Source organism: Panthera leo, chromosome A3 (genome assembly GCF_018350215.1).
Source record: "Panthera leo isolate Ple1 chromosome A3, P.leo_Ple1_pat1.1, whole genome shotgun sequence".
NCBI classification, from domain to species: Eukaryota; Metazoa; Chordata; class Mammalia; order Carnivora; family Felidae; genus Panthera; species Panthera leo.
In genome coordinates this window covers 91,430,221-91,452,486 of record NC_056681.1, presented here as the reverse complement: position 1 = coordinate 91,452,486, position 22,266 = coordinate 91,430,221, and the positions used below count along the sequence as shown (strand labels likewise).

At 41.1% G+C, this 22,266-nt stretch overlaps 1 protein-coding gene across 1 annotated transcript; it reads right to left on the bottom strand.

Annotated features, from left to right (window-relative positions):
- Window positions 1–257: 257 nt before the first annotated feature.
- Window positions 258–10,607, bottom strand: MRPL19 (mitochondrial ribosomal protein L19). Its single transcript, XM_042932815.1, has 6 exons — window positions 10,501–10,607; window positions 10,210–10,327; window positions 5,116–5,234; window positions 4,767–4,901; window positions 801–982; window positions 258–646 (listed from the first exon to the last, which is right to left on the bottom strand). Exons 1-6 carry the CDS (start codon window positions 10,601–10,603, stop codon window positions 425–427), a joined length of 879 nt encoding a protein of 292 aa, XP_042788749.1. The 5' UTR covers window positions 10,604–10,607; the 3' UTR covers window positions 258–424.
- Window positions 10,608–22,266: the final 11,659 nt, after the last annotated feature.

Sequence of the window (22,266 nt, the reverse complement as noted above, 5' to 3'; positions counted from 1 at the left end):
GGGGAGAAGGATGCAATTGCAGACACATAAGAAGCTTCTCAAACCCTAGTAAATGTTCTATTTCTTAACCTTCCTGGATCTTACTACATGTTTCACCTCTTAACCCTGAGGTGGGTACATCAATACTCACTCTATTATTACTCTTTGTATCACAAACTTTTTATAATTTATTCCACAAACTGAAAGAAATCCCATCACTTCCGTGTTCAGATTCCAGGCTCAATGAAAAGAATTTTGGTAATGATTTGACTCTGAAGTAATAAACTGACATGCTAATTTTATTTTTTTGCAACAGTACTCATAAACTAATGAATGTTTAATTGATTTGATGACTATGTCCTTATATATAAAATTAAATTGGTCTTTAAGTAAATCCTCTGGGAGTCAGTACATCCTCTGCAAATAACCAAACTGAGTCTCAGAATCAGGATTTTCTCGATGCTTGAATTTCATCCCATATTGCAGCTTCAATTTTTGAAGTGTCATATTCCCTCATCATATCAAACTCAAGCCACGGCTGACTCCACTTCTGAGCTTCTTTCATTTGCTCTTCAGTCAAACAAAGATCAAATCTGATTCCTTTAATATTAAATTTTGGACGTTCCCAGCGTTTGGACCAGGGCTTAGGCTTCATTTTTACTTTCAGCTACAGATGATATTAAAAAAAAAAAAAAAGAAAAGAAAGAAAAAGAAAGAAAGAATTTTGTTTAGTAGCAAGCAAAATTCTTCTAAAAGTTTTCATTAAGGTGACTCTTTCTTACTCTATATAGAACTTACAGTTCTACAAATACAACTCATACCTGATTAACAGGAACGTCGTGGCTAGTTTCTTGTACGACTGGCTTCATATTCATATCAAAAGTGCTATATTCAGGAAGGGCATCTCGTAAGTATAGCAAACTATCGTCCAGCCGTTTCTCTAATTTGACCACTTGGATCTCTTGGATTCGAGGATTATAAAGTTCAAAGCAAATCTCAACACCTAAACAGAGAAAACATATTCTTACAATCTGAACCCAGACGCCTGTATACTATGCCTTATACAACAGTAAAAACTATTTTATAATGGAACTAGCACAGGGTTTTGCACATAGGAAATGTGACATAAATTTGTAATTTTTAAGATAAAGATTACCGAAAGAAAAAGAAATAAATTAAAGTCCATGTAGATTAAAAAGTGAAAAAAATCTGAGTTAGAATGATAGTCTAAAGAAAAATGTCTTCTATAAATACAGTCACACATCTCTTCACTTCTGGTACTATTTTTTTTTTTTTGTCAAATCCTTTTTTATTTATTGGTCTGGCCCAAAAAGATCTTAAGAGACCATAATAACAGTGTTAAAATTGTTTAGGGTCTAGTATCAGAAGAGGGATTAGATCCTGAGAATGTTTTCTTCATCTCCTTTTCTTTTTAGTTTTTAAATATACATCCAAGTTAGTTAGCATATAGTGCAATAATGATTTCAGAAGTAGATTCCAGTGACTCATCCCCTATGTGTAACACCCAGTGCTCACCCCAACAAGTGTCTTCCTTAATGCCTCTTACCCATTTAGCCCATCCCCACACTCTTCACTTCTGATACTATTAACCTGGAGAAAATTTGAGTAAATTCTTCACTGTCACATTTTTGTTTGTTTCCCAACTACTTATAAAACTTGATCTCCTACATTAAGGGCAACAGGAGTAATGATGCAAAGAGTTAATACATTTTTAAGTTCTAAGTTTGGTTTAGAAGTCCCTCCTAAGGATGGCCTAAGTTTTATTTATTTATTTTTTAATCCAGATCAGTTCCTTTTTAAATTTTTTTTTTTATATTAGAGAGAGAGAAAGCACACAAGTGAGGGAGAGAGGCAGAGGGAGAATCTTAAGCAGGCTCCACACTCAGTGCAAAGCCCAATGCAGGGCTCAGTCCCATGACCCTGGGATCATGACCTGAGCCAAAATCACGAGTCGGACACTCAAACGACTGAGCCACCCAGGCACCCCAGGATGGCCTAGGTTTTAAAACACGCTGGGGCTCAGGGCACCTGGGTGGCTTAGTTGGTTAAGCGTCCAACTTTGGCTCAGGTCATCATCTCACAGTTCATGGGTTTGAGCCCTGTGTCGGGCCCTGTGCTGACAGCTCAGAGCCTAGAGCCTGCTTCAGATTCTGTGTCTCCCTCTCTCTCTGCCTCCCCTCCGCTCACACTCTCTCTCTCAAAAATAAATAATAAAACATTAAAAAAAAAAACATACTGGGGCTCTCCATATGAAGCAAGCTAGGAACAGCACTGCTGTTTCAAGATGCTACAAGTAATAGTTTAAGATACATCCTCTGTTAGCACCAAACGCTTAAGGGAAAGAGTATATTCTGAGGTTTCCTGAAATAATCCCAAGAGAAATACAAATATGTATGAACAACATTAACATCCACTATTTAATACCAGGATTTAATCCATTATTTCCTATATACCTATTCTGTTCCAAGTAAGGATCTAGGGACTGTGCCTATAGTGAACTCAAAATAGATCAAATCCTTCTCCTCTCATAGAGCTTATATTCTAGTGGATGACAATAAATAGACACACCAAAATTTCATTTACAATTCATAATTTAAGGTAATTTCATATAGTCAATATAAACAGAGTGGCTGGGGAATAAATAGTATATGAATAGTATAGCCAGGGAAAGCCTCTCTAAAAACACAATTTAGACTGACACTACAAATAGCCAAGAGTGCTCAAGGCAGAAAGAACAGCAAATGCAAAGGCCCTGGGGTCTTAACAAACTTGCTATATTGGGGGGAAAAACAAAACAAAACAGAAAAAGGTCTTTTTGGCTGGAGCACAGTAAGTCAGTGGGCCAGGAAAGTTAACCAGGGATACAGCATAGCTGCAAGCAGGAAGGAGGCAGGGCGGCATGGACACGAGTGGTGGCCATGGAGACGGAGAACCAATCAAAACTGGAATATATTTTTTGGAGATTAAGCCAAGAAAACCTGACTGACTGGATATATGAAGAGAATAATTAAAAATAGCTCCTGAATTTTTGATTAAGTAAGTACGTACGCAGTGGTGCCACTTATGGACATAGAAAAAACCAAGAGGAACACACTGTGAGGAAAACAATCTTATTCTGAGCTTGTCGTATGCTTAAAAGATATCCACCCGGAAATGTCAAAGAGGTAGTTGTATGTACAAATCTGGAACCTGGACAGGGTCAGTCCTTGAGATCTAAATTTGGGAGTTCTCGGGGCGCCTGGGTGGCTCAGTCGGTTAAGTGTCTGACTTCAGCTCAGGTCATGATCTCACGCTCGTGGGTTCAAGCCCCACGTCAAGCTGTGTGCTGACAGTGCAGAGCCTGGAGCCTGCTTCGGATCTGTGTCTCCCGTTCTCTGCCCCTCCCCTGCTCATGCTCTGTCTCTCTCTCTCAAAAATAAACATTAAAAAAAAAAAATTCTTTTTTTTAATTTGGAAATTTTCATCATATGGATGGTATTTAAAGCCAGTGGACTAGGAAAAACACCAAAGAAAGGAGTATCGATGGGGAAGGTTGAGACAGGTTGTAACAGTCAAAAGTACCTTAGAGGAGGGCAACAGGGAGTGAACATTTTTGGAGTATTCAGTGTTCAGTACTTCATGTAGAATATCACCCACAACGGACCACAACACTAAGGCAGAAACTATTATATCTCAGTTTTAAGAAAGAATATCAGGGGCGCCTGGGTGGCTCGGTTGGTTAAGTGGCCGACTTCAGCTCAGGTCATGATCTCGCGATCTGTGAGTTCGAGCCCCGCGTCGGGCTCTGTGCTGACAGCTCAGAGCCTGGAGCCTGTTTCAGATTCTGTGTCTCCCTCTCTCTCTGCCCCTCCCCTGTTCATGCTCTGTCTCTCTCTGTCTCAAAAATAAATAAACATTAAAAAAAAAAAAAATTTAAAAAAGAAAGAATATCAAACCAAGGTCCATCTCACACACCTATGATCATGGTTTTCTATTGCAAGCCTTCTCCAAACACATGATCTGATCGAAGGCACACATTTCTGCAACTTGTAAGCCCTGCTAAGCTCCGACATGCACGGCACCACAGGTCATTACAAGATGAGTCCCACATCGGGCTCTCTGTTATCAGCACACAGCCCGCTTCAGATCCTCTGTCCCCCAATCTCTCTGCCTCTCCCCTGTTCAGGTACTTGCTCTCTCTCTCAAAAATAAATACACATTTTTAAAAAAAAGAAAAAAAGAAAATTTTACTGTTCTGCCATGTCGATTCATAATGTTTCTAGAATTTTGCCACTTGGGCCTCTGTCTTATTTATTAGGCATAACAAACAAGTTTTGCCTTTTTAAAAATTCCTCTAATTCTTATCAAACAATGATTATTGTGGTGACTATCATAATATAAAGCAAAATGGGGGCATTCATTTTAGGGAAAAGTGACTCATACAGACATCATTATGTTTGTCTTAATGTTCTCATGGGTTATTGCCCCCTACACTGAATGTTCCCCACACTGTTAATAGTCACTTGTCTCCTCCTGTGATGCTGGCGAAGGTCGGAAAATCTGACAGTGGTCGTCCTGTGATGAAAGAAGCCCTCAAGGGAAAGCACAGCACTGACTACTTACTCAGCAGCCTCCAGTCTCATCCCATTCTTAGGCCACAGGCCCAGGTCAGGCCTCGGAATCCCTTTCACTTTCAAGTTCCAGACGTTTTCTCCCAGAATGCAGAACACAAAATAGAACCTGAGATACCATTTTCCAGAAAATTAAACTAATGAAATGGAAGCTACCTTGTCCTTCAATAGTATTCCTAAGGATAAAAGTAGCTCCAAGGCCTGCTCCTGATCTCTGGATACAGATCCCTAGAAACCGGCTGGTTTTTCCGCTGGCATATGGGTCAGCTGTCGTAACACGAAGTATGCTTCCTACAAATTCAAAAGAGAAGTGAACTTTTACAAGACTTGCAGAAACACACAAACAGCATTTCTAGGTAACCTCCTAACTTCCTAAATATTTTAATATATTAGGAATAAGTATCTCATCTGGGCAAAACCCAGATCTGTGAAAAACACTCTTCCCTCTGTGAAAAAAACTAAGCCTGCCCACCACCAATAATGAAAGTGTGCAGCTCTTACTGACCAACGTAGAACTCTGGAATGTGGAGTATTTTTCTCCTCTCTAACATATCTTTTCTTTCCATCTGAAATTTCAGAGGATTTGTTCTTCCCCTTGGAGGAATAAATTCAGGACTCAAGAACCTGTGAAGAATATAAATTAAAAAAAAATTAAAGGCAAACTTAAAAATTAAAGATTATGATGTTGACGTGTTTTATTCTTTCTTCCTAAGAAAAGTTGATTATTTATTTCTAAAACTGTTGTCGATGCTCAAGAAAATAGCTAACAATTCCTGAGTACTCACCTCACATCCTGTTAAAGGTTTACGACACACCGAGAGCATAAATTAATCCTCACGACAATTAGGCGAGCATGCTGTCATCATCTCCTTTCACAGATGAAAATGAAGCTTGCAGAAGGTAAACTAACGTACTGTTATATTAGCTACAAACTAATCAAGTCAAGATTTAAACACAGGCATGTCTGTCAGACAACAAAGCCTATGGCCATAAACCACAAGCCTCACATCGAGTTATGCGTGTTAAAATAAATTACACTGGATGGGCACTTGGGTGGCTCAGTCGGTTGAGTGTCCAACTTCGGCTCAGGTCGTGATCTCGGTTTGTGAGTTGGAGCCCCGCGTCGGGCTCTGTGCTGACAGCTCAGAGCCTGGAGCCTGCTTCTGTGTTTCCCTCTCTCTCTGCTCCTCCCCCATTCATGCTCTATCTTTCTCTCCTTCAAAAATAAACACTAAAACAAAATTTTTTTTTGAATAAATTTAGTCTGGAAAAATACAAATATAAATCATTAACTATGACCTTAAAAATAATCTCCCTCTTCTCCTCTTTAACTTCTCTAACTTCTTCCTTCCTTTCTCCTTCCTTTCCTTCTTTTCTCTCTTTTTAAATAGGCTTCACAACAATCACACAGCCCAAGGCAGGGTTTGAACTCACGACCCTGAGATCGAGACCTGAGCTGAGATCAAGAGTCAGACATTTAACTGACTGAGCCACCCAGGTACCCCTAAGCTAACCTCTTTAAAAGCATAAATGACATTACAGTGAAAAATCATGTCCCTATCACCCATCCTAAGAAATAAATGATCAATACAGTTGAAGCCCCAGTGCACCCTTCCCTCCCCCACAGTTAATTACTATGGGGTAATTCATTAAATTTGGTGATGATTCTTCCCATGAAGTTTCTTCCTTTTGCTGGTTCACCCCTTTCTCAGGAGCTTCCCAGGTATACTCTGAAACTGGGCCCCATACTCTAAGGACAAGGAGATACTGAAGAAAGAGGCAGGCCACTCAGGGTGGGTAGGTTACAGTTTTAGTAACAGCAAAGGGAATTCACATACAGGCTTGTCCTGGGTGGCAGCAAGACACCAAATCTTAAAAATGTACAAAGAGTGGCACAAAAACAGACACTCAGATCAATGGAACAGAATAGAGAACCCAGAAATGGACCCACAAACTTATGGCCACCTAATCTTTGACAAACCAGGAAAGAATATCCAACAGAATAAAGACAGTCTCTTCAGCAAATGGTGCTGGGAAAACTGGACAGTGACATGCAGAAGAATGAACCTGGACCACTTTCTTACATCATACACAAAAATAAACTCAAAATGGATGAAAGACCTAAATGTAAGACAGGAAGCCATCAAAATCCTAGAGGAGAAAGCAGACAAAAACCTCTTTGACCTCTCCTGCAGCAACTTCTTAACATGTCTCTGGAGGCAAGGGAAACAAAAGCAAAAATGAACTATTGGGACCTCATCAAAATAAAAAGCTTCTGCACAGTGAAGGAAACAATCAACAAAACTAAAAGGCAACTGACAGAATGGGAGAAGATATTTGCAAACAACATATAAGATAAAGGGTTAGTATCCAAAATCTGTAAAGAACTTATCAAACTCAACACCCAAAAAACAAATAATCCAGTAAAGAAATGGGCAAAAGACATGAAGAGACAGTTCTCCAAAGAAGACATCTAGATGGCCAAGAAACACATGAAAAAATGCTCAACCTCACTCATCATCAGGGAAATACAAATTTGGCTAACATTAACAACTCAGGCAACAACAGATGTTGGTGAGGATGCGGAGAAAGAGGATCTCTTTTGCACTGCTGGTGGGAATGCACCCACCCTAGAAAACAGTATAGAGGTTCCTTCAAATAGTTAAAAATAGAACCACCCTACGACCCAGCAATTGCACTACCAGGCATTTATTCACGGGATACAGGCGTGCTGTTTCGAAGGGACACATGCACCCCCATGTTTATAACAGCACTGTCAATAATAGCCCAAATGTCCATCGATTGATAAATGGATAAAGAAGATGTGGTATATATATATATACAATGGAGTATTACCCTGCATCAAAAAGAATGAAATCTTACCATTTGCAACTATGTGGAATGAACTAGAGGGTATTATGCTAAGTGAAATCAGTCAGAGAAAGACAAATATCATGACTTCACTCATATGAGGACTTTAGGATAGAAAACACATGAACATAAGGGAAGGGAAGCAAAAATAATATAAAAACAGGGAGGGGGACAAAACTAAGAGACTCTTAAATATGGAGAACAAACAGAGGGTTACTGGAGGGGTTGTGGGAGGGGGGATGGGCTAAATGGGTAAGGGGAATTAAGGAATCTACTCCTGAAATCATTGTTGCGCTATATGCTAATTTGGATGTAAATTTAAAAAAATAAAATGAAATAATTAAAAAAAAATTTACAAAGAGGCCCTAAGTGGTCTCAGTCACATACACTATGTAGGTATTTTCAATACCACACCATCATCTCGAGGCTATGTCTTTGGAGCAGCCTCTAGGAGCAGAAAAGGCAAGCAGAACCCACATTCCAAGGACAAGGGAAGGGGTGAGGAGCCGGGGTTCAGCCCATGGGTCAATCAGCAGTCATGTCTTTTTGATGATGATCCCCAACACTCATTTCCTACTTTGAAACTTTTTAAGCCCACCAAAAAGTTGAAATAGTAATACAATGAATACCCATATACACACCATCTCGTTTCATCAACTGCCAACATTTTGACATATTTGCTTTATATATACATATAATTTTTTTCCTGAACTATTTGAAATGTCAAATAGCAAGGTATTTCATCTCAGAATACTTTAGAAAGCTTCTAAGAATAGGGACTTTCTGCTACATTTATCACAATACCTTTATGACACCTAAGAACTTCTGCAATAATTCAACAACAAAATCTAATATGTAGTTTGTATTTAAACATATCTGAACTAACAGTATCTAATTGTCCTGGAAAAGGCCTTTTGTTGCCCAATCCAAGCTACCATCAAGCTTCACACATTATATCTGGGTATTACTCGCTTTAGTTTCTTAAACTGCTACTATTCCCCATCTTTGTATTTTCATAACACTGACTTTTCTGAAGAGTCAAAAAACCTACTGTCTTATACACCTTCCCTGGATTCTGGAAATGTTTATTGTTTCCACATGCCTAGACCAAGGTTAAACATTTTGGGTAAAAATATTATAGAGGTGATCATCTTATCCTATCACATCAGGAGGTATGTAATGTCAGCTTGTATGGCTATTGGGAAAGCCATAGGTCTGATTTCTCTGTGGAGAATTTCCCTTGTACATTTTATACTTTACATATGCATGTATGTATGTAAAATGTACATATGCATTTTATACTTTACATTTGCATGTCTGAGCAATATAAAAAATGCTATCATACTATATCAATTTTTCTGCAGGTTGTTTTTTCTCCACACATATTCATGAAGTTTATCCATGTCAGCTCCAGTTCATTTATTTTTCACTGCCATATAATACTCCATTATATAAATGCATTTGCCTATTCACCTACTGATGGATATCGAGGCTACTTCCACATTTTTGTTTGTTATAAATACCTTTTGTATTCATTTCTGTACATATTTCCTTGTACATATTACTTTAAGTTTTGTACCGACTGGGTGGAAAGGTATACACAACCTCAAAATTACTAAATTTTGTTCAACTGTTTCCCAAAGTAATTATACAATTTACATTCCCATTTAACTGAATTATAATAACTGTTGCCATTTAAGAGAGATATTCCTTTCTCAACTTAAAAAAAAAAAAAAAAGTTGTGTAAGGAAATGTTTTCTGAATCTCTACCTTCCATAAATTCAATGTTCAACTTAGAACAGGATATTTGCAATGTTAAACACACACACATAGGCATGCGGAGATAATCCAACCAACAAGGAATAGCCAAATCACACCAACTTTTTCCTGCTAAAATTGGCTTTTTAATAAGGTTGTTATACAACTAGGTTACCTAAACTTACAGATACCTCCAAAGTTGCCACCATTCATTTAAGTGAACCAGGCTTTTAAACACACTGGGTTTTATTTGTTGTTGTTGTTTTTAAGTTTATTTATTTTTGAGAGAGAGAGGGAGAGAGAATATGAATGAATATGGCCGCAAGCGGGGGAGAGGCAGAGACAGGGAGAGAGTGAATCCCAAGCAGGCTCTGAGCTATCAGCTCAGAACCCGATGCTAGGCTGGATCTCACCAACCTTTAGATCATAACCTGGGTGGAACTCAAGAGTCCGCCGCTTAACAGACTGAGCCACCCAGAAGTCACTTAAGCACACTGTTTTTAAAAGCAAATTTAAGACACCAATTACCGGAAAATGTTATCACTGTATAGTATTTTCAGGAAACTAAAACACGTGTGTAGGGAAAGGAAAACAGGGTGAGCTCTGGCCAATCCATTTCCACCGAGGCAAGGAATGATCAGTTTCTCAAACAAGTAAAATACTATGTACTTGAGAGGAAAATTCTTGATACAAGCTGAATGCTGAAGCAAAGAGCTTCAAATAGGGAGAATCCTTGCTTTTAGTTCTGATTTAATAAGGCTGCAGAGAAAGTTCAACGCTAGAAAAGGGGAAAAGGGGGGAAGACAAACCTGAGGTGGTTGAGCTTTGCACACGAGCTCATGAATCCTGCACACAAGCTCGTGCAGTGGGGGTTCCACCTCTGCTTTAAAGGCGAGATCTCCAAAGTAAAGGCAGGTTCGCAAGCGCACAGACCCAAAAAGCGGGAACCGCGCGCCGACCTGGGCCTCACCTCCTTTCCTGACGAGGGGGACCGCGCTTGTCCACAATGACCGGTTTCGGCGGCGGCTTGAACGCGCCCGGCTCCGAAGGTCCGGTGCTCTGCTGTCGGCCCGGCCCCACGCGGGCCCCTGCAGTAGCGGGCGACAGAGGTCAACAGAACTCGCCCAGAACTCCCGCTGAGCCCTGCAATCTCCCCAACTCGCGGTCCCACGAAGGTTGCTCCTGACTTCTAGGCTTGCCTCCCTCGAGCCTCGCCCCGAGCTCCCTCTTCCCTCCGGTGTGCAAGCCCCGCTCCACTTACGCCAGGTGACGGAGGCTAGCGCAGGAAGCAGCGCCCTGGCGGCACGAAAACTTCGAGACAGGTCCCTTGCGGCCCCGCAGGCCCCTGCAACGGAGGCCGCCATGACTGCTCGCTAAGGTCAAGACTACAACTCCCAATAATCAGTGCGACGAGGTCGGGACTTCTTGAGATAGGACGGCGGCTGCTATGGGACAAATCAACCAAGAGCTTTTTTTTGTTTTGGTTTGGTTTTTCCTCTGTTCCTTTTCATCTCCACTTCCCCCAGTAACCCTCAACCCTGGCCTAAGTATTTTAGAGAAAGTGTATATTTCTCTAGTTCCCCCACAGTGTGCCAAGTTTTACCCCTCCATAGGAACACTTTCCTCCCTCTGTGAATCAATTCTATCTTCACTTTCTCAGGCTTCGCTACATCAAAACCCCGGTATAGGCTCTTATCCTTACTAGGTACTTTCCATTAGCACCTCTGATATCGTTTGCAATTCTATTTTTAATTTAATTTAATTTAGAATTACTTGTGTAATTATTGGATTATTGTAATTATTGTCTAGCGCAGAAAGTGCATGGACGAGGTCATGTTTTGCTCACCATTTTATCCCAGCACCTACCAGTTATCTGGCCCTCACTCTTTGTTGAATGCAAGAAAAAGAAAAGAAAATAGTTCCTGATGCAGTTGGCACAGGGTCCCTGAGACTCCAGAGAGCATGCTAAAATTGACTTTGGGCTGGGCAATGTGGCTGGGATAGGTGGCAGAAATGAAACTCAAAAGGGTTAGGTTATAAGTCCTGCTGAGAAATTTGGAATTTGTACCCTTGACAATGGTGAGCCACTGGAAGGACTTCACACTCAGAGTAATGTGATTATTAATTACTTATTGGTCATTCCAGTTGAATTAATGTCCCAAACCATCTCAGACTCACCATGTTCATGTTGAATGCATTACATTTACTTCCAAACCCCCTCCCCAGTGTTGGCTATCTCAAGTGATGGCTTCAACATACAATCTGTTGCTTAATGCCAAATATCTTGGTGTCTCCCTGTCTCTCAGGTAAAGTTCCTTAAACTATATGTAGTACCATAAATTATCTCAAGAATCCTTATACTTTCTCATCCTGTCACCCATTATCACTAACCCAGATCACCATCCTGCCTCCTCAGGATCACTGCAAACCACTGTACCTGCCTTCTCATTGGTCTTCCTGCCTCCAGGTCCCTCCAGTTCTTCTCCACGTAGCAACCCAAAAGGTGGCTCAGACATACATACCTCATCCATTGCCTTGCCCCAGTTTAAAGTCTTCCATAGTTTTTTGTTGACCCTGGGATTAAAATCAAATGCCCAAAAAGAAAACAACCTCCTCCAAAAAAATTAAATTAAATTAAATTTAAAAAATTAAAAAAAAAAAAACCACTACAGCCTGCCCCCCATGACTCTATTTTGCCATCTTAAAGATACATGAACTATTACATCAGCCTGAGAAAGAAGGCCATGTTTTGAGGACAGAATTCAAAATGTCATGAGGAGAGACAAGGTTTTCTAATTTAATTCCAACGTCCTTGATTAGAATGGAATTTGTTCTATAATAACAAGGAATTACACAACCAAAGTTTCAGATTAGCTAAATTTTAGACTTTTTCTACCCACCCAAAAAGGAGACTTCAAACGTTTAAGAGAAGAGGAAGAAGGGAGGAGAGACAAACATAATTGTGACTGGTACTGGTGACAAATTTTCTGGGCCAACTAAGCCCCAAACAGCTTGATCATCACTCTTGCTGGGACAGGGCCTCTGGATAGGGGCAGAGAAATGACAGACAGACTTTTACAGGAAGAGGGCAGGACTTTGTGAACATTTCTCAGTCATTCCTGATGTCCCACCCTTCTGAGGATGAAAAAATTATTTTGTAGAGCCTTACAAAACGAGAAGAATGAGCTTGAAGAATCTTATCTTCTCCCATATTCCTGCTTACCTCAAATCCATTCAGTTCACTCTGACATTATCGTAAAGAACAAGCTGTAGTTTTAATTTTTCCACCAAACAACTACAAAGAGCAAAATCGAAGAGCACAGAGATACTTTAACTATTTTGTGGGCTGCTTATAGAACTTTAGATATATTACTTCTATATTTTACACTCACAGAAAGGAGAGCATGAACAACATTACATGGTGTGCAGCCAAGGAAAGAAAGTGCTCCAGGAAAATGCCCCACTTCAAGTTATTTCTCCTTATTTCATCCTCTGTGCCTAGCACAGTGCCTGATACTCAATAAATATTTCCAAATAAAATTAGAAAGATCAGTGTAGGTGCACCTTAGAAATGAATAGGAGGCAGGGAACTACTCCAAAAGAGAGATCTTGCTAACCAAAGCAAACCAAACACAAAACAAGTTTTCAACGTGTGGTCCTTGGATCAGCAGCAGCAGCATCACCTGGGAACAGGTTAAAAATGCAGACTCTCAAGCCCCACCCTAAACCTACTGAGTCGTAAACTCTGGGGGTGGAGCCCAGCAATCTGTGCTTTAAGGAATCTTCCACGTGAGCCTGATGATTCTTCAAGTATGAGAACCATCAGTGTAGAGGCAGGGGAGATAGGAAAAGGCGGTTAGGAAAGCAAATTCAGGCAAAACAAGGTTCCGACATGTATTAGCTGTGAGACTTTAAGCATCTTCTCTCTGCCCTCATTTCCTTCTTGGTACTAGGATATAAGTATACCTACCTCACCTGGTTGCTATATGGAGTTAATTCAGATAATCCATAAATAAAGTTCTTAGGTAGATGTCTGGATCACAATACGTTCTCAATTAGCATTAAACTTACTTTAAAGATGCAAAACAGCTCCTAGACCAACAAGAAGAGACTATAAGCTAATCCATGTATTAACTCACCCAAAGAAAAAAATCTTTTCATCCAAAGAGGGGTTGGTCATCATGGTTGCCTAGAAAACCAGAGTCATAACACAAGATGTTGGCCAGTCACTGCCCACAAAAGGAAGGAGCTTTCACCAAGCGATTTGGGGAAATTCCAGGTCCATTGATGGGGTTCATCTTGGGGTAAAGATAGACTCATGGGGCTGTAACCAACATTTGTGGAGTTGTTTGGCTCCACTGATGAAATTATTCCTAGTATGAGGTGATCCCTTAGACTATTGCCATGAAACATTGCAAACCTATGCTTAACTACCTTTGTTCTGATTCTATGTTTATCAAGCAAGTCTCTCATTCTTATCTGATATGAAATTATGCCTTCAGAGAGAGAAAGTGCTTGTCATAGAGATGTAAGTATTCTGGTATGCTGGCCAGCATGATTTTTTGTCTCATTATAATTTAATAACTAGCCTTCGGTGTTGTCATAGAAGTCTCATAGATCTAGTTCATGTGAGTCTGACTAAAGATGAATCTGTTATGCTGAGCTGACGAATCTATTTCTGGTCTTCCAAGGCAGAGGGCAGACCCAGGGCCATGAAAAATCCTCCAAAGCAAGCATATTACATATGAAGTCTTGTGGCATTTTCTGCCTGGATAAAATACCTTGATATTACCTCAAAATCACACACACACACACACACACACACACACACACACCCTTTATTAGCTATCTATTTCTGGGTGAGAAATTACTCCAAAATTAGCAGCTTACAACAACAAACATTTATTGTGTCACAGTTCTGTGGGTCAGGAATCCAGGGGTGGCTGAGCTGGGTGATTCTGACGCAGGGTCTCTCTTCAGGCTGCGATCAAGTTGTGGGCTGGGGCCACAGTCATCTCAAAGCTCACCTAAGACGAGATCCACTTTCAAGCTCTCTCACGTGTCTGGTGGCAGGTCTTGCTGGCTGTTGGCTGGAGACATCAGTTGCCTACCACAAGGGCCTTTCCATAGGGCATAATCTGATGGCAGCTTCCCCGAGAGTGAGCTAGCAAGAGACAGAAAGCGAGTGGGGCAGAAGACACAGTCTTTTTGTTATCTAATTTAGAAGTGACATCCCTTCATTATTGCCATGTTCTACTCGTTAGAAACAAGTCATTAGGTCCAGCTCACACTCAGGGAGAGAGGACCACAGGATCATAAATACTAGGAAGCAGGAATTATTGGAGGCCACCTTAGAAGTTACCCGCCAGAGAGCCATTTTTGTATTCAAATGTGTGTAAGTTTAATATTTGTCTTCTATAAGCAGCTCAGTATTGCCTCTCAACAGAGCCTGCTCCACTGGGTCATGGAATAGAAACGTGGAGAAAGATCCCACCCTGTCTTCTGTACATGTCCCGCAATTGTCCTTCCTTGTTGCCTCCTCTAACGTCTTCCCTTCATAGATATAATCACGCGTGGTAGTCAAATATTTAACAGTCTTATGGCAGGGGCATCACCCAGTCAGAATGGACCTGCCAATTCTTTCACATACCTGCTGCCCCTCTCAGCCTATTATCAATCACTCTATAACAAAAGCTATGTAAACGTATGACCTTGAAAAAATCTTTGGAAAAAGGATATACTCAGGCAGAGTGTCTTCTGCTTTCCAAATCTGAATTAGCTTTTCAGATTGTGCTGGGGCCAGGGGTAGCATGGGCAGCAGATTCTGGGCTATCTCAGCTCAACCAAAGAAAGCAGTTCCATGGTTTATCTGTTCTGTGAACTAGACTTCCACAGTAAGATTGTGTTTCCAAAAAAGGTAGCAAGGCTAAGCATGTTTGAATCCACTGAGTTGCACACATTAATTGATGCTGAGAGCTGAGACCTCCTGCATCAACAGAAACTGAACAGAAGAAAAGACTGCAAACTAACAACTTTACTGTGTGCTTCAGAAAACTGTTGTTCACGGAGTTACCTGGGTGGCTTGCTCCCTGGTCAAACAGCTGTCTTATCAAGAAGGCAGTTTGTTCACTGACCCAGTAAGTCACTTCTCAGGAGGAGGTTTTGCTCATAAAAGCGTGCCTTCAGACCCTCACCTTGCCATGTCCACTAATCCTAAACTACTATGCCAGCTAGTTTCCTGCCTTGGAAAACCCACCTTAAATCATGAGAGCTTAGACTCCAAAATTCTGTAAGTACCTTCGACCTACTTTCCCCTTTGACTCTATCAAGGTGGTGTTTCCCCTTGCTGCAATAAGTAATAATCAGCTTTGCTTGGTCAAGAGGTTTTTATGTTGGTCTCTGTGCAGAGTCAACAGTTGACCATCGATTCGTTCAGCAAATATTTAGTAAGCCCTACTAGGTGCCAGGCACTATTCTAGGTACTTATCACATATCAATAAGCCAAACAGGGGGCGCCTGGGTGGCGCAGTCGGTTAAGCGTCCGACTTCAGCCAGGTCACGATCTCGCGGTCCGTGAGTTTGAGCCCCGCGTCAGGCTCTGGGCTGATGGCTTGGAGCCTGTTTCCGAGTCTGTGTCTCCCTCTCTCTCTGACCCTCCCCTGTTCATGCTCTGTCTCTCTCTGTCCCAAAAATAAATTAGAAACATTGAAAAAAAAAAATTTTTTTTTTTTTAAAATAAGCCAAACAGGTGAGAAACTCCCTACCTCGTGGAACTTACACTCTAATGGGAATAAACACAATAAACCAAACCTAAGTGTGGAAATATAACTCTATTATGCACTACATTCTGATCAGTTCTCTGAAAGGAAACAAAGCAGGAAGGAACAGGCACAGTGGCACCTGCAGTGGTTCAATTTAAAAAAAAAAACTTTTTTTACGTTTCTTTATTTTTGAGAGACAGAGTGTGAGTGGGGAGGGGCAGAGAGAGAGGGAGGCAGAGAATCCGAAGCAGGCTCCAGGCTCTGAGCTGTCAGCACAGAGCTCGATGTGGGGCTCAAACCCACGAACCGTGAGATCATGACCTGAGCTGAAGTCGGATGCTTAACCAGCTGAGACACCCAGGTGCCCCTGCAGTGGTTCAATTTTAAGTGAGATGGTTTACAGTTCACCAAGAAGGTAAACGTTGAACAAAGACCTGAAGGAGTTGAGGGAATGAGCCATGTGGCTATGTGGGTGTCTAGAAGAGGAGTTTCCCAGTGTTAGAAAACAGCAAACACAAGGGCCCTGAGCTGAGAGGGTCCCTGCTCTGGACAGTGCAGAGGGGAACAGCAAAGAGGCCAGCGTGCCTGAGTGGATAGAGTTCAGGAGACGAGGTCTGAGAGAGAATGGGAAACCAAATTCTGTCAGACCCTATAAACTTCTGTAAGGACTTTGGTTTTATTCTGCATGAAAAGGACAGCTGCAGAGGCATCTGAGCAGAGGGACCCTGTGTCTCACATTAGCAGGATCGGTCTGGCTGCAGCATAGAGAGACAGAGGCAGAGACAGACGGAGGATGGATGCAGGAAGGATGCAGGGTGGATGCAAGGGGACCAGTTAGGAAGCTACTGAAATAACTCAGATTCTGTGTCTCCCTCTCTCTGCTCCTGACCCACTCTCACTCTGTCTCTTTCTCAAACTTAATCTATGCAAACATGGGGAGGGAAGTATGTTCTGAGGAGGAGGGGTTGCCTCTCCAGCAGATGAAAGCTGCTCCACAGGTCTGCTGTCTTGTTTCCCAGGCAGGCAGAGAAGAGCAAGAGGTGCTCTGGAGAGAGTTCTGCAGAGAGGAAACAACCAAAGGAAGGTGTGGTGGCTTGGTGGCCCTGGGTCTCCTTGTCTCCTTGTCCCTAAGTCCCCCGATTTCAGTGTATGGAGTCCATTTTAAACTGTGGGTAAAATAAATCAATAGAAATTAAATACAGACATTTGGAAGCTAGTGGAATCAGGTTTTTGGCCAAAAAGACAACATAGCTACCCATTCCCACACTAGACATCTAATTTGTTATCATTTTCTACCACTATTTCTCTGGACTGTGGTGCTTGCTGGTACACAGGAGTTAACATCTGAACATCCTTTCCCTTCTGGTTCAAAACATTGTCTTTGATATTTACTTACTCGCATAACTATGCGAGCCATGCCTGGACTCGTGTTTTAATTTTTTTTCAGCTTTATTGTTTTCAGTAACATACCAATTTGTTTCTTCTCTTTCTCTGTGTGTGTGTATGTGTGTGTTTAATTGTGGTAAAACACACATTTTACCATTTTTTTAAGTTTTTATTTTGAGACAGAGAGAGTGAGAGAGAGTGTGAGCAGGGAAGGGACAGAGAGTGAGGGAGAGAGAGAATCCCAAACAGGATCCGCACTGTCAGGGCAGAGTCTGATGTGGGGCTCAATCCCACAAACTATGAGATCATGACCTGAATCAAAATCAAGAGTCTTATGCTTAACCAGCTGAGGCACCCACGTGCCCCAAATTTTGCTATTTTAATTATTTTTATTTAGGGGTGCCTGGGTGGCTCAGCCGGTTAAGCATCCAACTCCAGTTCAGGTCGTGGTCTCACGGTTCATGGGTTTGAGTCCCGAGATGGGCTCTGTGCTGACAGCTCAGAGCCTGGAACCTGCTTCGGATTCTGTGTCTCCCTCTCTCTGCTCCTCCCCCACTCGCACTCTGTCTCTTTCTCAGAAATAATAAACTTTAAAAAATATGTTTATTTATTTAATTCTAGTAAGCTTTACACCCAATGGGGGTCTTGATCTCATGATCCTGAGGTCAAGAATCACATGTTCTACCAACCGAGCCAGCCACACGCCCCTAATTATTTTTAAGTGTACATTTAGTGACAATTCAATTGCAGTGTTGCACAGCCATTACTACTATCCATCTCCAGAACATCATCCCCGATGGAAACTTTGTACCTATTAAACACTCAATCCCCGTCACTCTCTCCCAAGCCTCTGGCAACTTCTACTTTTTTCCATCTATTAATTTGTCTATCCTAGGCACCTTGTTTGCATGGAATCATACAATGTGTAGCCTTTGATGTCTGGCTTTTTTCCCTTAGCAAGATGTTTTCAAGGTTCATCCATGTTGTGGTATGATCAGAATTTCAATCTTTTTAAGGGCTGAATAATATTCCCTCGCGTGTATGCTACATTTTGTATATCCATTCATCTGTTAATGGACATTTGGGCTATTTCCTCTTTTGGGTTATGGTGAATAGTGCTGCTACAAACATTGATGTAAAAGTATCTGAGTTCCTGCTCTCCATTCTTTCGGGGAGTGGAATTGTTACATCATATGATAATACTATGTTTCAGTTTTTGAGGAACCTCCTTTTCACAACTGGCCACAACATTGTACATTCCCACCAACAATGTAGGAGGGTTTCTCTATATCCTCACTAACACTTGTTATTTTCTCTTTCTTTCATTTTTTTTCTTTTTCTGAAAATAGTCATCCTAATAGGTGGAAGTGATAGATCATTGAGGTTTTGATTTGTATTTCCCTAATGATTATGAGGTTGGGGATCTTTTCGTGTGCTCATTGGTCATTCGTATGTCTTCTTTAGAGAAATGTCTACTCAAGTTATTTGCTCATTTAAAAATTGGATTGGTTGTTTTGCTGTTGGGTTGTAGGAGTTCTTCATATATGCTGGATATTAATCTTCTATCAGATATATATGTTTTGCAAATAGTTTCTCCCATTCTATAGGTTGGCTTTTTGCCATCTTGATAGTTCCTTTTGCTGCACCAAAGTTTTTAATTTTGAAGAAGTCCAATTGATTTTGTCTTTTGTTGACTATGCTTTTGGTGTCACATCCCACAAATCATTGTCAAATCCAGTATCATAATGGGTTTCTCCTATGTTTTCTTCTAAGAGTCTTATAGTTTTAGCTCTTAAGTGTAGGTCTTTAATCTATTTTGAGTTAAATTTCCTATGGAGTGTAAGGTAAGGGCCCAATTTCATTCTCTTGCATGTGGATATCCAGTTTTCCCAGCACCATTTGTTGAAAAGACTCTCCCTTTCCCCTTGAAAACAAAGGTTCTGTTTGCTATGGGTCTTGTCACAGTTCTTACCAGCAAGTTCACATTCTTCTCCTAACTCTTGTCACACACACAGCCACCGCATACAAACTATCGTGGGGATGTTCTGCAGAATAGCATTACCAGGATAGAGAGGCAAGCTTGTTGGGCAGTAACATGTTCGTGAGAAATGTCCAATCTTTAAGGACCAAAAAGTAATTCTCAACAGGATTCAGGGTACCTTGTTGATCTTTGCTATCCGAAGGGAGTAGAGCCCCCCACTCCATCCTCTTAAGTCAGAGGAATGAAAAAAATTCCCTTCACCAGGAAAATGCAAATGAATTTGCTTCCACTGAAAAGATGCATTGCATATAAGATGATGGTTGTGGTGATATTTTTCCAATATGTTACTAATGTTAAGTGATTATTCTTTTAAAAATGTAAAATTAGACTCTCATACAAATATAAAACAAACGCTTGTGAAATGTTCTATGCAGCTCATTAACTAATGAGGAAAACAAGAGGATGTTATATAACCCATCCAGAGGAGACTCAACACTGTCCACGCTTATATTCAGATAAGCAGTGCTGAAGTGAATTCGCAGATAGATGCCACAGGATGATCTCACATTCCTCCCAACCCTATTTGTTTTCCATGGACAAGAGTTACTTGTATTACTATCCATTTTCTATAACTTTCAGAGTTGTAGAATACCACAAAGCAAGGAAGGCTGGAGGTAACACTGATGGGTGAGCTCATTTCAGTCTTTCCAATTTCCCTACAGAAGAAAAGTGTACTTGAACCTATAGTACGTGAGTTTGCATGGTGGGAGATTTCGCTTTTCCCGGAGAATGAAGCTTCTTATTTGACAGCTGCTACTTGTCATGGATGATTTTCTTCTCTTTCCTTGGAATAAATAAGAGGAAGAGAATGGGAGCTGAATGGGTACAACTGGGTTTCTTTCTTTTCTTATTTTATTTGTCAGTTTTCCAATAAAATATTGGATGTTCCAATAAATGCCCTACATGCTATAGCAACCTTACTCCATTGTTTGCTTTAAAAAGTATACATATACATATTTTTTTCTTAAAACATCTCTTTAATGTTTATTTATTTTTGAGAGAGAGACAGAGCACCAGCTGGGGAGGAGCAAAGAGGGAGACACAGAAGCCAAACCAGGCTCCAGGATCTGAGCTGTCAGCACAGAGCCTGATGTGGGGCTTAAACCCATGAACCTTGAGATTACGACCTGAGCCAAAGTCAGTCGCTTAACCACCTGAGCCACCCAGGCACCCCTATCTATGCATTTTCAATTACAAAGTAAAAGCAAAGTTGATAACTCTCATACTCGTTCCTTTTACGTTTTCAGAAGATATTTATCAAGCATCTCCTGTGTTTTAAGAACTATTACAGGCACTAGAGATCCACCAGTGAGCAAAATAAGGCCCCTGCCCTCCTTGAGCTTACATTCTTGTGGGGGCACACAGACAATAGGTGTAATATGACATCAGACAATAGTAAGTGCTCTGAAGGGTAAGAGAATGAAGTGGATAATGTGAGCAGAAAACGGAATGAAGTGAAGGAGGAGGCCACGTGAATACCTGAGAGAGGTTACTAGCACAGGGACAAAAACTTATAGGGACATCAGTAGCCCAGCAAAATCATAGAGGTTCATATTCATACACGAACAAACTTTACCTGCGCCCCCACCGTGTATCAGGCACTCTGCTGCGTGCTTACAATACAAACCCTTGGGGAGGCCAGAATATTACTATCACTAAGGATTCCTAAAGAGGAAGGTGTATTTCTGTCAGCTGATTTCTTGTTTCCTCTACCTGCCCCCCCCCCATCATACATGGGTTTCCAAAATCCAACTTCATTGATTGGCCCTTCTTCTAAAAAGCATTTTCTCTCAGCCTCCACTGTATGCTCTCAGAGAACTTGGTGCATATTTGCATTAAAGCCCGCATTATGCTTGATTATAATAATCTCTTTGTTGTCCGTCAGCCTTCCCCACTGGACAGCAAGCACTCCCTAAAAGCAAGCTCATCACTGTATTCACCTCTGCACTTTTGAGGCCCAGCACAAAACCTGGAATATTCTGGCTCTTGATAAGTACAGGCAGAGGGGACAAAAGTAGTGAGAGTTTGTGGTCGGGGGTGGGGGAGGGTCTCACTACTTTTTCATTTCTTCCCTCTAAATCTTCTGGAATAAGTCTATTTTGGCTTTACAAAGGAAAAGCAATCCACTTTATTTCTAAAACATGAATGCTCAGACTATGGCTAGCTCTTCCTTTAGACAGTTTTTCTGCATGACGGCGGAAAAGCAGCAATAGTCTCGAATGAAGCTAATCCAATGACAGAAAATGGTGACAGTAACTCACAGGAAACAATGATAACAATATTCTTATAATGGCCAGAAGATCATGTAATACATTTTATAAAGATTTTCATCCAAATGGCTGGGAGGGGTGGGGGGAGGGAAGTTGCTTGCGAGCTATCTGAAAAACACTGCATTCTGAGGGCCCTGAAAGGCAAAGCTCCACAACATTGATGTTACACTGCCCTCTGGTGGATATGACACCACACAGCAAGGCCGGAAGTTGTAGGTCCACTCCAGTGTTTCTAGAGCTTCCCTTCAGAAGTCTTGTCTTTTTACAATTGAATGGTACTCTCTGCAAATACCCCAGGACATAAGTTGGAGAAGAAATCCTCAAGCAAATATACCAGGTTCTGAAATTCCAGATAGTCCTTTGCTTAATAATCCTATTCTTATTACTAATATGCATAAAACAGTTGATTAAGCCTTCTCACAATATTGTAGGCTGTGTAAATTCTGAAATGATGAGACACCTGAGGCTTGCAGGAAAGCCATGACTGGTCAAAGGTCACACAACACATGTGTTGGATGTTTTACATAGTCACAAGTAAATACTGTGCACCTGCTGTAAGCCAGTCATAA

Bases quoted from the DNA above. Each gene is read 5' to 3' on its own strand.
- MRPL19 (XM_042932815.1), bottom strand. From the start codon at position 10,603: ATGGCGGCCTCCGTTGCAGGGGCCTGCGGGGCCGCAAGGGACCTGTCT. The intron at 983-4,766 runs GTAGCTTCCATT...TTCTCTGTTTAG, and splicing joins GAATACTATTGAAGGACAAG to GTGTTGAGATTTGCTTTGAA. The intron at 647-800 runs GTATGAGTTGTA...TATCATCTGTAG, and splicing joins ACGACGTTCCTGTTAATCAG to CTGAAAGTAAAAATGAAGCC.